The sequence below is a fragment of the Hemitrygon akajei genome, chromosome 32 (genome assembly GCF_048418815.1).
Source record: "Hemitrygon akajei chromosome 32, sHemAka1.3, whole genome shotgun sequence".
NCBI lineage: Eukaryota > Metazoa > Chordata > Chondrichthyes > Myliobatiformes > Dasyatidae > Hemitrygon > Hemitrygon akajei.
The window spans coordinates 39,695,554-39,711,110 of record NC_133155.1 but is presented as its reverse complement, the minus strand read 5'-3'; the positions used below and the strand labels follow the sequence as shown (position 1 = coordinate 39,711,110).

At 44.9% G+C, this 15,557-nt stretch overlaps 1 protein-coding gene across 1 annotated transcript in view; it reads left to right on the top strand.

Moving 5' to 3' along the window:
* LOC140719696 (adhesion G protein-coupled receptor B2-like) overlaps positions 1–15,557 on the top strand; it is a 137,276-nt gene that overhangs the window by 109,375 nt on the left and 12,344 nt on the right. The window contains exon 5 of the mRNA XM_073034496.1: positions 13,036–13,089. Within this exon, the coding sequence (XP_072890597.1) occupies positions 13,036–13,089 (54 nt within the window). The remainder of the gene's footprint in view (positions 1–13,035; positions 13,090–15,557) is intronic.

Sequence of the window (15,557 nt, the reverse complement as noted above, 5' to 3'; positions counted from 1 at the left end):
CATTCAGGACTTTGCAGCAAACCTGCACGGCGCACGGATCTTCTCCAAGGTAGACCTCATCCGCGGATACCATCAAATCCCGATGCATCTGGACAACGTCCCCAAAACGGCTCTCATCACCCCGTTCGGTCTTTTTGAGTTCCTCCGCATGCCGTTCGGCCTGAAGAATGCCGCACAGACGTTCCAGCGGTTGATGGACGCGGTGGGACGCGACCTGGACTTCGCATTCATCTATTTGGATGACATCCTCATAGCCAGCAGCAGTCGTCAGGAGCATCTGTCCCACCTCCGACAACTCTATGCCCGGCTGAGTGACTATGGCCTAACAATCAACCTGGCCAAATGCCAGTTCGGGCTCGACACCATTGACTTCCTGGGCCACAGGATTACCACAGACGGGGCAACCCCTCTGCCTGCTAAGGTAGATGCGGTCCGCCATTTCCCCCGACCCACCACGATCAAAGGCCTTAAGGAATTCGTAGGTATGGTCAATTTCTACCACCGTTTCCTCCCTTCAGCTGCCCGGATCATGCGCCCCCTGTTCGCTTTGCTGTCCGGTCCGGGCAAGGCCATTACCTGGGACGAGGTGTCCACCGCCGCTTTCATTCAAATGAAGGATGCCTTGGCGAACGCCGCGATGCTAGTGCACCCCAGAATGGATGTCCCTACCGCCCTCACAGTGGACGCCTCTAATACGGCAGTCAGTGGGGTACTGGAGCAGCTCATCGTGGGCCGCTGGCAACCCCTGGCATTTTTCAGCAAACACCTGCGGCCACCCGAGCTCAAATACAGTGCTTTCGACCGGGAGCTGTTGGCGCTATACCTGGCAATCCGGCATTTCAGGTACCTCTTAGAAGGTAGGCCATTCACCGCGTTCACGGACCACAAACCGCTTACTTTTACATTCACAAAGGTGTCCGATCCCTGGTCGTCCCGCCAGCAGCGCCATCTGTCCTACATCTCTGAATACACGACGGACGTCCGGCACATCTCGGGTAAGGACAATGTCGTGGCAGATGTGCTCTCTCGCCCTAACATTCACGCCCTTTCCCAAGGGGTAGACTTTGAGGCGCTGGCAGAGGCACAGCTGACAGATGAGGAGATCCCGAGTTACAGGACCGCAGTCTCCGGTTTGCAGCTCCAGGACCTCCCCGTAGGCTCAGGTGAGAGGACCCTACTCTGTGACGTCGCCACCGGCCAGCCCCGTCCCGTCATCCCGGCACCTTGGCGACGACGTGTTTTCGACTCCATTCATAACTTGGCGCACCCCTCCATCCACACTACTGTCCGGATGGTCTCCAGCAGGTTTGTTTGGCACGGACTCCGCAAGCAGGTCCGTGAATGGGCCAGAACGTGCATGCACTGCCAGACGGCCAAGGTGCAGCGACACACCAAGGCCCTGCCGCAGCAGTTCCACCCCACCCACCGGCGTTTCGACCACATTCATGTGGATATCGTGGGCCCCCTGCCAGTGTCGCGCAGGGCACGGCACCTTCTGACTATCGTGGACCGGTTCACAAGATGGCCAGAGGCGGTCCCACTCACCGACACCACCTCTGAATCTTGCGCCCGGGCACTGATTGCCACCTGGGTGTCCCGATTTGGTGTACCGGCCCACATTACCTCCGACAGAGGTGCCCAGTTCACCTCCAGCCTGTGGTCAGCGATAGCCAGCCTGTTGGGGACTCAGCTGCACCACACCACTGTCTACCACCCACAGTCGAACGGACTGGTGGAGCGTTTCCACCGTCACCTGAAGTCGGCTCTCATGGCCCGCCTGTGTGGAGCTACCAGCCCCAAGGGGGCGAGAGGAAGAACCCGCAGCAGTCCTGGGCAGACTACGCGAGAGGCTCGGTGCCCTGGCCCCCATACCCACTTCGCAGCATGGGCAGCACCCGACCTGCGTACCCAAAGACCTGCAGAACTGTAAGTTTGTGTTTGTACGACGGGGCGGGCATCGGCCACCGCTGCAACGGCCCTATGAGGGGCCGTTTATGGTGATCAGAAATGACAGGTCCACGTTCGTGCTGGACATTGGGGGGAGAGAGGAGGTTTTCACGGTGGACCGACTCAAACCGGCCCATGTGGACTTGGCGCAACCGGTCGAGTTTCCGGCACCGTGGCGCAGAGGCCGACCTCCCAAACAGGGTCCGGCCCAGACTGTGGACATTGGGGGGGGTGTATCGCCGGTTCTGGGGGGGGGGGGGGTTATGTGGCGACCCAATTACTAGCACACTCGAACCAGCTGACAATTAGCCAGAGTGCAGGCACAAAGGAAGAAAGCCTGAGGCGGTTTCAGTACGTGCCTCTCGAGGTATCCGGTGGGGGAGACAGGCTTTAAAGCAAGACTGTGAAGTTGAAATAAACTTATTCTTTGATTGCAGTTTACCGACTCCGTGTCGTTATTTTAACGCTGCGTGTAGCACACCGCTACAAAACCTTATTATCAAAACTAGTAACCTTGAGTTTACACGGATCTCTGAGAGAAAGGCGACAGCCAAGCTTAAAAAGATCAGACATGACCTCTTTAAAAGCCTGTCTAGCTCTTAGAACTTCCGGTGGATGATCTTGAACGATCCGAAACTGTTGATCATGATATTGTAATATGTGTTTCTTCCTTGATTCACGAAGGATCTGTTCTTTAATCTGATAGTCATAAAAGCGAATGATAATAGAGCGAGGTTTGGCAGGATCCCAATTAGGCGGGGTAACTCGGTGAATGCGCTTAGATTTTGGTAGTTCCGATAATATATCAGGGAATAAATCTTTCAGCATTTGAGCACAAAAATCGATAGGTTGATTACCCTCCAGTTTTTCAGGAAGCCCAAGAATTCTGTTATTGCACCTTCGGTTCCTGGTCTCCAAATCTGTAAGTTTCTTCAGTAACGCGTCGTATTTTTTAATTTGTTCCTAAGAACTTTTCTTGAAACCTTCGATATCCTTCTGCAACACCGGCAGAGATTCTTTGTGTAGCTTGATACGAATTTCGTGGTCATTCACAGTCTGCTGTATACTTCCAAGTTTCCGATTAAGCGTTTTCAGTTCAGATTTAACCAGGTTGAAGGAATTCTATAACAAGTCAAACTTGGATTCCAAGTCATCCAGTTTATCCAATTTTTCGAGTTTCTCTGACATTTGTTGAAACATTTCAGACAAAGTCTCTAAAGTAGCCTCTTTTTTGAGTGTTTTCTACTCATGGTGCTCTCACCGAGATAGGTTTAAACAGCAAAGTAAGCGAATAATTTTGGAGCACATAGCTACTGCAACCTACTCCATTACAGCCACCAGAAGTCTCCACTAGTGTATCTGCCTCCACTACTGACTCAGGCTGTGCATTCCACGCACCAACCATTCTCTGAGTGAAAAATCTTCCTCTAATAGCCCCCTTGAACTTCCCACCCCTTACCTTAAAGCCATGTCCTCTTGTATTGAGCAGTGGGGCCCTGGGGAAGAGGCACCAGCTGTCCACTCTATCTATTCCTCTTAATATCTTGTATACTTCTATCATGTATCCTGTCATCCTCCTCCTCTCCAAAGAGTAAAGCCGTAGCTCCCTTAATCTCTGATCATAATGCATACTCTCTAAACCAGGCAGCATCCTGGTAAATCTCCTCTGTACCTTTTCCAATGCTTCCACATCCTTCCTATAGTGAGGTGACCAGAACTGGATGCAGTTCTCCAAGTGTGGCCTAACCAGAGTTTTATAGAGCTGCATCATTACCTCGTGACTCTTAAACTCTGTCCCTTGACTTATGTAAGCTAACACCCCATAAGCTTTCTTAACTACCCTATCTACCTGTGAGGCAACTTTCAGGGATCTGTGGACATGTACCCCCAAATCCCTCTGCTTCTCCACATTACCAAGTATCCTGCCATTTACTTTGTGCTCTGCCTTGGAATTTGTCCTTCCAAAGTGTACCACCTCACACTTCTCCGGGTTGAACTCCATCTGCCACTTCTCAGCCCACTTCTGCATCCTATCAATGTCTTTCTGCAATCTTCGACAATACTCTATCCACAACACCACCAACTTTTGTGTCGTCTGCAAACTTTCCAACCCACCCTTCTACCCCCACATCCAGGTCGTTAATAAAAATCACAAAAAGTAGAGGTTCCAGAACTGATCCTTGTGGGACAACCCTCCAATCCGAATGTACTCCCTCCACCATGACCCTCTGCTTTCCAGAAATATTGAGAATCTATTCCTGCCCTGGTGCCAGCCAGGTCTCTGTAATGGCCACTACATCATAATTCCAAGTATGTATCCGAGCTCTCAGTTCATCACCTTTGTTCCTGATGCTTCTTGCATTGAAGTACATGCACTTTAGCCCTTCTACCTTACTACTTTTACACCCTTTATTCTGTTTCTCTTTCCTCAAAGCCTCTTTATATGTTAGATCTGGCTTTACCCCATGCACTATACTTGCAGTTCTCACATGACCTTTATCCTCCTCCACCTCACTATCTGCTCTAACACTCTGGTTCCCCTCCCCCTGCAAATCTAATTAAAAACCCCCCGGAGCAGCGCTAGCAAGCATTCCCACAAGGATGTTAGTCCCCCTCCAGTTCAGGTGCAACCTGTCCCGTCGGAACAGGTCCCACACAAATAAAAATAATCCTTCCCTGGAACAAGGCCCAATTGTCCAGAAACACTGAAGCCCTCCCTCCTGCACCAACTCCTTAGCCACGTATTTAGCTGCATTATCTTCCTATTTCTAGCCTCACTAGCACGTGGCACAGGTAGCAATCCTGAGATTGCAACCCTGGAGGTCCTGTACTTCAACTTTACACCTAACTCCCTAAACTCTCTTTGCAGGACCTCCTCATTCTTCCTATCCACGTCATCGGTCCCTACATGGACCACGACATCTGGCTGCTCACCTTCCCTCTTGAGAATACGGAGAACTCGATCCGAGATATCGTGGACCCTGGCACCACCTGGGATTCTCAATCTGTCTCACAGAACCTCTTATCTGTCCCCCTATCTATCGAATCCCCTTTTCCCTCCTTCCCTTCTGAACTGAGAGTCCAGTCTCGATGCCAGAGACACGACCGCTACAACTTATCCCTGGTAGGTTGTCCCCACCAACAGTATCCAAAATGGTATACTTATTGTTGATGGGAATGGCCACAGGGGTGCTCTGCTCTTTCTGTCTATTCCCCTTCCCTCTCCTGACAGTCACCCAGCTACCTGTCTTCCTAGGGTGACTTTCTCCCTGAAACTCCTGTCTATTTCTGCCTCTGCCTCACGCATGATCCAAAGTTCATCCAGCTCCAGCTCCAGTTCCCTAACATGGTTTGTCAGGAGCTGCAGCTGGATGCACCTTTTACAGGTGTAGTCATCGGGGACAATTGTGTTGTCCCTGACTTCCCACATCCTGCAAATGGAGCACTTGACTGCCCTAACAGATGTCTCCATTACTTACTTCTAAGTTAATTAGATTAATTGAAGGAGCTTACCCAGCCTTACCTCACTGGGAGCAAGCTCGTTCTCAGCCTCTGCTCGCCAAAGTCTCTCGAGCCAAAGCCTTCCTACTCTTTCTCCTACTACTTCGTCACCCACTCAGTTAATCTGCTCACTTTTTAAACTCTCCTGCTGTTCTCATAAGCCGACCTTCACGCGCTTGCGCAGTCGTGCCCCGTTCAAACTGCCGAAGAAATGACCTCATGCAATATTGATATAGTAACAGCTAGACTGTTTGGCTTTAAATCTATGCAAACTAATTTTCTTATTTCCATTTTGGAAATTACTGATTTATTTTGCCCTTATATATTGCATGACATTTGATTTTAGACAGAGATTCATTGAGATTTACAGCATAGGAATGGGCCTTTCAGCCCATCATGATTATACTAACCTTTTTCCCTTCTGCACTGATTCCACTTCGCATGTTAGTTCTCTGTCCTTCTATGGCTTTCCTATTCAAGTGTGTGTCTGAATAGCACAACAACCTTTTATATTCTGTGCTATAACCTATGAAAATGAGAATGCTATTTGGCTTCCATCACTGTAATGTATGGATCTATTTCTTTTGAAGCAATGACCCCTCCCCCTTAGCACAACGTATTGATCTGTTGTCTGCGCATATGTTATTGTCTGCTCTCTCTCATTGCAATGTAAATGTTAAAGCCATCTCCCATGTGCGCGCTTTTCTTTAATCGATATGTAGTTGTGCACAGCCACAACAAACTGGTGATGAGTACGAACCTGAATGTCAGAAAATACCAGGAACTGCACAAACAGTTATGGCACGATTATGGGATGAAACAGCGAGAGTTAAACAGAACTGAGAAGGCCGTCACAACTGCTAACAATGGTATGAGTACAATGCCTCGTAACAATGAAAGATGCACTGAATTTAAAGTGAAAATAAGGTACTGATGGCTACAGTCAGGAAATCTGATGAATTGGATAGTGCTAATGAAGGCTGGGAGTTGAATATCGAAAGGGTTGAACTGTATTGTAATGCGAACAATGCAGAGGAGCAAAAGAAGGCCCCTGCACTTCATAGCTGAGTGGGTACAAGAACGTCCAGTCTCTTACACAACCTAGTAGCCCCTGAAAAGCCAGCAAGCAAGACATTCAACGAAATTGTCACAATTTACAGAATCACTTGAGCCCTAAACCACTGGAAATAGCTGAGAGATTTCAAATTTCCAAAAGCAACCAGTTAAAAGATGAAAGCCTTTCTGAATACATTGCAGAACTGCACAAACTTTCCCAAAATTGTGACTTTAGAGATGGACTTTCTGATGTATTAAGGCTACATCCACACTATTCCAGATAATTTTGGAAACGCCGGTTTCGCGTAAAAACGATAGGCGCCCACAGTATGTTTTTAAAAAAATATCTCTGTCCACATTGAAACGGAGATTTCATCGAATCTCCTCCTACTGCACATGCGCAGGACACATCTACCGAAAACAAGCAACATGTTTGGTGTTGAATTTCGCTGTGAAAGACAAACTGTGTTTGTTCAGTTACAGACTAGAAAAACTTAAACGATGGACAGCTGTTGGCTCTTGCGCAGGAAGATTTAAAAGTAAAAAAGAAACAAATACTCGAGCATATGGAGGCAACCGACAGGGAGTTCATGGATAGTATGACCCGGCTGACGACGAACATCGAAAAACTGACTAACTCTGTTGCATTAATAAAGCACCTTGTTAAATGTGTAAAACATGTTCGCATCAGTATTATCTTGTATTTCCATACAATATTACATTAGGCTGTTAAACATCTATTGTCAGAGAAGTACTTGCATAAATAGGTAAACCACCTTCATACAAGCAAGGACAGAAAACAGGGCAAAGTGAGTATACATTTATTTAGTAAGTTATGCATCAAAGTATTTGATGATTACATTTCTAACTCTTCTGGCTTCAGTCTCGTTGCTGTCAGTTCTGAAATTGTTAGGTTGCATTCAAGAAAACAATGGAATGGCACACTACCGGCAGACAGTGTTTTCAGATTTCCCCATCCACACTGATCTGCCCCAGCGGTGTTTTCAAAAATACCCACCCTGGAAAGTGTTTCTGAAAAGCTCCGGTTTCGGGGGATGAAAACACTGTTTTAGTGTGGACGGAGGGTAAAAACGAAGAGGAAAAGCTTTGGTTACGGATTTATCTGGCGTAGTGTGGACGTAGCCTAAGGGACAGGTTTGCATGTGGCATACATAGTCAAAACACTCAAATGACACTACTGTCAGAAAGAGACCTAACCTTAGAACTGACATTGCAATATAATTAAGAAACTGCAGCAAATAATGCAGCAGAACTACAGAAAAGGAGGTTAGAACGTGAAATGCACAGGATGTCCCTGAATGGTGCAAAAAGCCAAAAATGTTATCAAAGCCAAAATGCTCTCATGATGTAAATGACAGTTGGTTCAAAGAAAACGTCTGCATGAAGTGTCACAGTCAAGGTCACAAGGCAGACAAAAAGCACAACTGACTGAACAATCTCAAACACAAAATTAAGCAAATACATAAAGTTATCGAATGTAAAACAGAATCAGGCAACATAGGGTCTGACAAAGGTGAACAGTCATGCCTAGAACTGCATGGTATTACTGAAGCAGATCGCAGTATGATATGGATCACAATAGAAGTGTCTGGTGTAAAACTGAAAATGGAGCCTGTTTTCTAAGATGCCTTTAGAGAAGACCTCAAGATGCTAAACACATACAGAGGCAAAAAAGTATCTCTCAAAAGCAAACTGAAAATAAATGTGATGCATGGAGGCCAAACACAACAATTAGAGCTTTATGTGTTGAAAAGTGGAGGGCCAGCAATTTTCGGATGTGAATGGTTTAGAAAAATCCAACTAGACTGGCACTCAGTCAAGGCTCTCAATGTGTCTTCGTCCAGCAATGGCCGTCCAAGTGGTAGCTCTAACCAAAGACTGTCACAGTGTTTAATGCTAATGAGACGGTATTTGAGAAAAGGATTGGTAAACTCAAAGGCATGAAGGCCAGAATTGAACTGGATGGAACAGCAACACTAAGATTCCATAAAGTGTGTCCAGTGCCTTATGCACTACATCCTGAAGAGGATGCTGAACTACAGAGCTTGGAGGTGTTTGGAATTCTCCCCAAAGTTGCGTGGAGTGATTGGGCCATGCCCATTGTCCCGGTGATCAAGAGAAGGCTAGAGCTGCTTGCATGTGTGTATATTTCAAGGTGAGCATCAACCCTGTGCTGCATACTGTGCAGAATCCCCTGCCGTGAATAGAAGACATTTTTGCATCATTGGCAGGCAGGGAGAGGTTTTCAAAGAGTGACTTGTCAGAAGCCTATCTGCAAATGGAGATTGAAGAATCAAGCAGGAAGTTCCTCACAGTAACACTCACAAGAGACTGTTCCAGTATAAATCATCTTGTTTTTCACGTTGCATTGCATCAGCCCCAGCAGTTTGGCAAAGAGCAATGGACCAAGTGCTGCAAGATATCCCAGGAACACAATGGTACCTTGATAACATCACGGTTACTAGCAAGAATAGTGAAGAGCACCTCCAGAACCTTGGTAGCATGTTTTCAGGCTGAGAGAGTAAGGTCTGTGCACAATGAGAGAGAAATTGAGTTTTACAAGAAATCTCATTGTGGACATGTCATTGACAGGCATGGCTGGCGTATGTCACAAGAGAAGATTGAAGCAGTGCTACAGGCACCCAAACCAGAAAATGTGTTACAACTTAGGTCATACTTGGATCTTACTTGAAACCACTGGTTTCTCCCAAACATTGCTACAGTGCTGTATCCATTGGATGCACTGTTATAGACAGGAACAAAGTGGGAATGGTCAGGAACATGTGATAAAGCATTCAAGGAAACAAAGAGACTAATCACATTCAATGAACTGCTCACCCATTATGACCCATCCCTGCCCATAAGACTGGCATGTGATGCCACTCCTTAGGGAATTGGTGTTGTTTTATCACACAATATAAAAGATGGATCTCAACACCGGATTGCATTTGCTTCAAGATAACTGAGGAGTGCAGAATGCAAATACGCACGGATCAACCAAGAGCCCTTAGTCTAGTATGGAAAATGAAGAAGTTTCACCACAACCTCTACGGACAAAAGTTTATGCTAGTAACAGATCACCAGCCCCTTGTGTCCATTTTCAATCCCAGGAAGGGAATTCCAGTGATGACTGCTACCTCGATACAATGTTGGGTGCCATTCCTAGGAGCACATTCTTATGACATTGAATTCCAGGGTATCAAACAACACAGCATCGCTGATGGCCTGTCATGTCTTCCACTATTGGCAACTAAAGAAGAAAAGGCTTCATATTGTGACCCTGCAGAAGAGTTCCACTTTGCATTGGTGGACCAGTTGTCGGTAACAAGTTCTGAAATACAAAGGGAAACAAGGACATTGTCAAAAGTCTATGAAATCATCATGCAAGGAAGGTGAGCTCATGGTAATCTTAAGTTTCCAGAGTTCTCAGCGAGTTGAGATCAACTGTCAGTATGTCAAAGGATACTGATATATGGATCTTCTGTTGTGATTCCCTCTAAACTGCACACCAGAGTGTTAAAAACTCTGCATGAAGGAGACCTGGCTGCAGTCAAGCTGAAGAGCTATGTGTGGTGGCCAGGAATAGATAAACAGATTGAAGACTTGACCAAAAGCTGTACAGGATGCCACAAAGATGAAAATGCGCCCCCACAGAAACTGTTACACCCATGGAGCCATCTGGGCCATTCATGGGCTCCATGTTTCTCACTGCTGTGGGCACTCATTCGAAGTGGCCGGAGGTTAATACCAATGAAACCAACCACCTCAGCAAAGACTGTCTCCGTCCTGAGGATGATCTTTGCCAGGAACAGCTTACCAGAACAAATTGTGAGTGACAACGGACCACAGTACACATCAGAAGAGTTCCCACTATTCAATGAGAAAAATGGCGTCAGGCATTTCAAGTCAGCTCCTCACCTCCAGCAATGAAAGGTTTAGCTGAAAGGTTTATCCAGACCTTCAAGAAGTCCATTAAAGCGATGGACAAGGAGGACATTTCTCTACAGCACACGGCGGACAGCTCCATTTTGTGTATTGGAACTCTGTTCATGTGAACCCCTGCAATGCTGTTCATGAACAGAAATCTCAGATCTCGTATAGACCTCCTGAAATCAGACCTACGCAGGGAAGTACAGAGTAAACAGTTCAGCCAGTTGCCAAGTGAAGCAGCAAGGACTCCTAGCATGTGATTACCAAGAAGACAAGTGGACAAGATAGGTACAAGAAATGGACCAATGATGTACACAGTAGGTATTGGGAGATCAGACATGAAGACATCACGTGGACCAGATACTGGATGCTCAACTGCAGAACACACCTAAGTCGACCGTATCCAACAAAACGGACAGATTACAACCATGTTGCAGTGAACCTCTTTACCATGTTTGTATATTTTTAGGTATTGAGTTGCTGCCAAATAATTGTCTGATTAGATATTTGCATTAACAAACAGGTGAACAGGTGTACCTAATAAAGTGGCAACTGAGTGTATGTCATAAATAACACTGTTTAGAACTCCGGCCCCTGTGACACAGTACTGGACACTGACTTCCAATTAAAAAGGTGCACTTCCACCCTCCACCTCCTATCCCCAAGCCCATTTTGATTCTAATTAGCCAGCTCATCTTAGATCACAAGTACCTTAATCTTTTAGATCAACCTTCCATGCAGGACCTTGTCTACCTCCCCTTCTTCATCAATCTTCTTGGTGGCACAAGATTTTCTCCATGCAAAGTCATGCTGTTGATCCCTGATCAGTCCCTGCCTTTATATGCATAAATCCTATCCCTTCTTCAATAATTTCCCTACCACTCACTAGCCTGTAGTTAGCTAGCTTATTCCTCTTGCCTTTCTTAAATAAAGGAAAAACATTAACTTTGGTTCAGTATTCTGGTACTTTTGTGCTTCATGATAGGTAACACCTCCTCCTTCTTAGTCGTGGCATGCTCCAGATTATCCACATACCTCTCCCTGAACGTGTTATTTTTCACATCCTATTTGTGATTATAGACAGGAAGTATTACCTTAGGAACTTGCCCACATTTCCTAGCTACATGCACAGATCTGGTCTGTAAAGGGATGGGACCCACTCTTCCCCTGGCTACATTCTTGCTGCTGATAGAGTTAAGCACTTTCTAGGACAGATCTTGACATATGTGATTGGATGAATTACACTTTGAAGAAAAAGAGGTCATTTTGATAGGAAAATAAAACATTAAGTAAATGTCATCTCATAGTATTTTATCCTTAACTCAAAGCATAAATGCTATTACCTATGGGTATATAAATTTAACATTGATATATATTCTTTGAACAGAATTTAAAGTGCTTTAACTGCCAAACACTATCTCATTTGTAACCCCATAATGTTAGTGACTATGTTTAATGTGCATTTAATTGTTCTGCAATGATACTATTGCATTCACAATTTTTTTTCTTGTTGTTTATTTTTGAGAATGGGTCTTGATTATTCCATTTCCATCAGTTTTAGCTCCCAAATACATATTTTACCAGGGCATTGGTAGTCAGAGAGACACATCTGAATCCAGACTTTGAATGGAGAGCAAAACATTTTCAGCTGAAGATTTTGTTACTTAACATTGTGCCCTAGTTATTACCCCATTGGATTTCATCTTCAAAATGTGGAGGAGCACTAGCACTTCAACACACATTATAATGACTATATAAGTAGAGCAGCAGGTATAAATACAATATATAATATAATGTGTCAGGAATTGTGTCAAAGGCATCCACTTAACTGAGAAGTGTAGATAACACAGCAGAATCCAGCAGGTGAATTCATCTGATATTCATGGCATGATTGCCAACAGCTTAAGTATCAGGCAGATAATGTCTGCGTAAGAACAAAGAAATGCACAATAATGTCAATACTGGCACTGCTCTCTATGAGAATTCAGTAAGCAGCTCTGCCATACATTCACATTAATCTTACTCCTGTGATGGATTCACTGGTGCCGAAATAGTCTTCAGTATCCTTGGGAGGCTATTAAGCCCTTTCCTTCTCTTGCCATTAGGTCATGGCTTAGCCCTAATAAAAGTATTTCCTAGCCCAGCTAGAGAATCCATATTTCTTGTCATGTTTATATTAAAGAGTGCTTTCTTATTTACTGCTGAAATGAACCAGTTGTAATGTTCAATTGCTTCTTGTTCTATTTTGGGAAATGGTCCTAAATCTCCCCAATTAGAATTGATTTTTCTCTAATATGTCACAGTCGCATTGAGAAAATGGGCAGTGTTCTAATAGCCATCCAAATTAGAGGCAGGGAGGAGAAACACCCCATGTTGTCATCTCTTGATCACTATTTTGCAGAGCCTACAAGAATGGGCATCACTGGGCTTGTTTGTCCACAGAAGTTCAATATCTACAGTATAGTTCTTCTGGAAAAAATAAAGAAATAGAGCATGTTTAAGTGGTACTTTTCTAACTGTTTCTGTCATTTGGGCTTCATTGTGATTATAGAGATTAATATTTTATGTTTTATCTCACAGTGGGAGAAACGATGGAGCATTTCTTCAGCAGGAGCTGAAAAGAGCATGGCAGCCGTAAGTAGAACATGTGCCCAGTCTGGGCCACTTGGGCACCAGGTAACTTGACAGCACATTTTTCTGCACAAGAAGGGAATAGAAGCTAGAAATGGAGAAAGAAAGAGGAGTTGAGAAATAGTGGAACCCAGCAAATAAGGCAGCAATTGTGGAGGGGAATAAACAGTCAATGTTTTAGGCAGCAAATCATAAATACAAGAGTTTCTGCAGATGCTGGAAATTGTAAGTAATGAGCACACAATGCAGGAAGAACTCTGCTTGTCTATGGAAGAGAATAAATATAAATGTCCTCCTCAGTTACTCATCTAGATCATGGCTAATATACTGCCTCAAAACCTTTACTCTGCACTATCCTCACAGCTATTCTAGAAAACAGGTTGAAACTCTCCAGTTTGGCACCATGGGACTTGATAGACCATTGAAAACACAGGCTACCAAAATTTCTCTCTAATTATCTTCCTCTGATCTTCTAATACAGACATTCTCAGAGTTATATAAGTGAGAAACACTATTGGCTGAGATCGCAGAAGTTGTACTGATTGGTTAATTAGCGACAGATTAGTACAGATCTCAATTAATTTTAGATTCTGGTTCAAATTAATTAATTAATACAGATCTGTACTACATACAGATTCAAAACATGCCAGACCACAAGACTGCAGGTTCAGAGTTTCAACCTGTGTTCAGAACTCTATTGACTTCAAATTTGAGTACGGTCAATACCTCCAAAGATCTGCAACTCAAATGAAGAATTTTTTTCTTGATTTGTGCTAAATGTGTAGATGTTCACCAGAACAAGCAGGATCTCCCAATGGCCACCCTTTTTAATTTCACTTCTCATTTCCATTCCAACATGTCCATCCACGGCCTCCTCCACTGCCGGAATAATGCTACACTTAGGTCGGAGGAACAACACCTTGTATTCTGTATGGGCAGCCTCCAACTTAATGGCATAAACATCGAATCCTTAAAATTTCAGTATTGCTACCCCTCCACCTCCATATCCCAACCCCTCCTCCCCCTCTCATGTTATCTCCTTGCCTACCCATTACCTCCCTCTGGTGCTCCTCCCCCCTTTTTTTCTTCCATGTCCTATTGCCTCTTTCACCAATCAACTTCCTAGCTCTATGCTTCAGCCCTCCCCCTTAAAATTTCACATCACTTGGTGTTTCTCTCTCCCTTCCCCCCACCCCCACCTTTCAAATCTACTCCTCAGCTTTTTTTTCTCCAGTCCTGCTGAAGGGTTTCAGCCTGAAATGTCAACTGTGCTTTTTTCCATAGAAGCTGCCTGGCCTGCTGAGCTCCGCCAGTGTTTTGTGTGTGTTGCTCGGATTTCCAGCATTTGCAGATTTTCTCTTGTTTGAAATAGAGGCAGGTGTGTCTTGTACTGCCATTCCAAAGTCTGATTCTATTGAAGTCAATAGAATCAGATCTCAGTCATGTACAGCACATCTACCCATGTTTAGTGCAGGTGACAAGAGTTATATTTCAACCCCTTGGCTACAACAAACTGATTAAGGCCATAAGGCATCAGAGCAGAATTAGGCAGTTCAACCTATTGAGTCTAATCCACCATTTGATCATGGCTAATTTATTTTCCCTCTCAACCCCATTCTCCCTGTAACCTTTGCATCCTTACTAATCAAGAATCTATCAATCTTCACTTTAAATATACTCAGTGACTTAGTCTTCATAGCCGTCTGCGTCCACAGATTCACAGCCTCTGGATAAAGAAATTTCTCCTTATTTCTCCTTAAAGGGATGTTCTTCTATTCTGAAGCTGTGCTGTCTGATACTGGATACTGGAAACATGCTCTCCATGTCCTCTCTATACAGGCCCTTCAATATTCAGTAGGCTTCAATGAGATCTTCTAAACTCCAGCGAGTACAGGCCCAGAGCCAACAAACGCTTCTCACACATTAATGCTTTCATTCCTGGGATCATTCTCATGAACCTCCATTGGGCCTTCTCCTTTCTTAGATAAGGAGCCTAACATTGTTTATAATGTTCCAAGTGTCAGCAGTGATAGGGGACTCTATAGTTAGGGATCAGACGTGATTCTGTGGACGCAGGGAAGAAACACAGATGGTAGTTTCCCTCCCAGGTGCCAGGGTCCAGGATGTTTCTGATCACGTCCATGATATCCTGAAGTGGGAAGGGGAACAGCCAGAGGTCGTGGTACATACTAGTACCAACGACATAGGCAGGAAAAAGGAGGAGGTCCTGAAAACAGACTATAGGGAGTTAGAAAAGAAGCTGAGAAGCAGGACCTCAAAGGTAGTAATCTCGGGATTATTGCCTGTGCTACGCGACAGTGAGTATAGAAATAGAGTGAGGTGGAGGATAAATGCGTGTCTGAGGGATTGGAGCAGGGGGCAGGGATTCAGATTTCTGGATCATTAGGATCTCTTTTGGGGCAAGCGTGACCTGTACAAAAAGGACAGGTTGCATTTGAATCCGAGGGGGA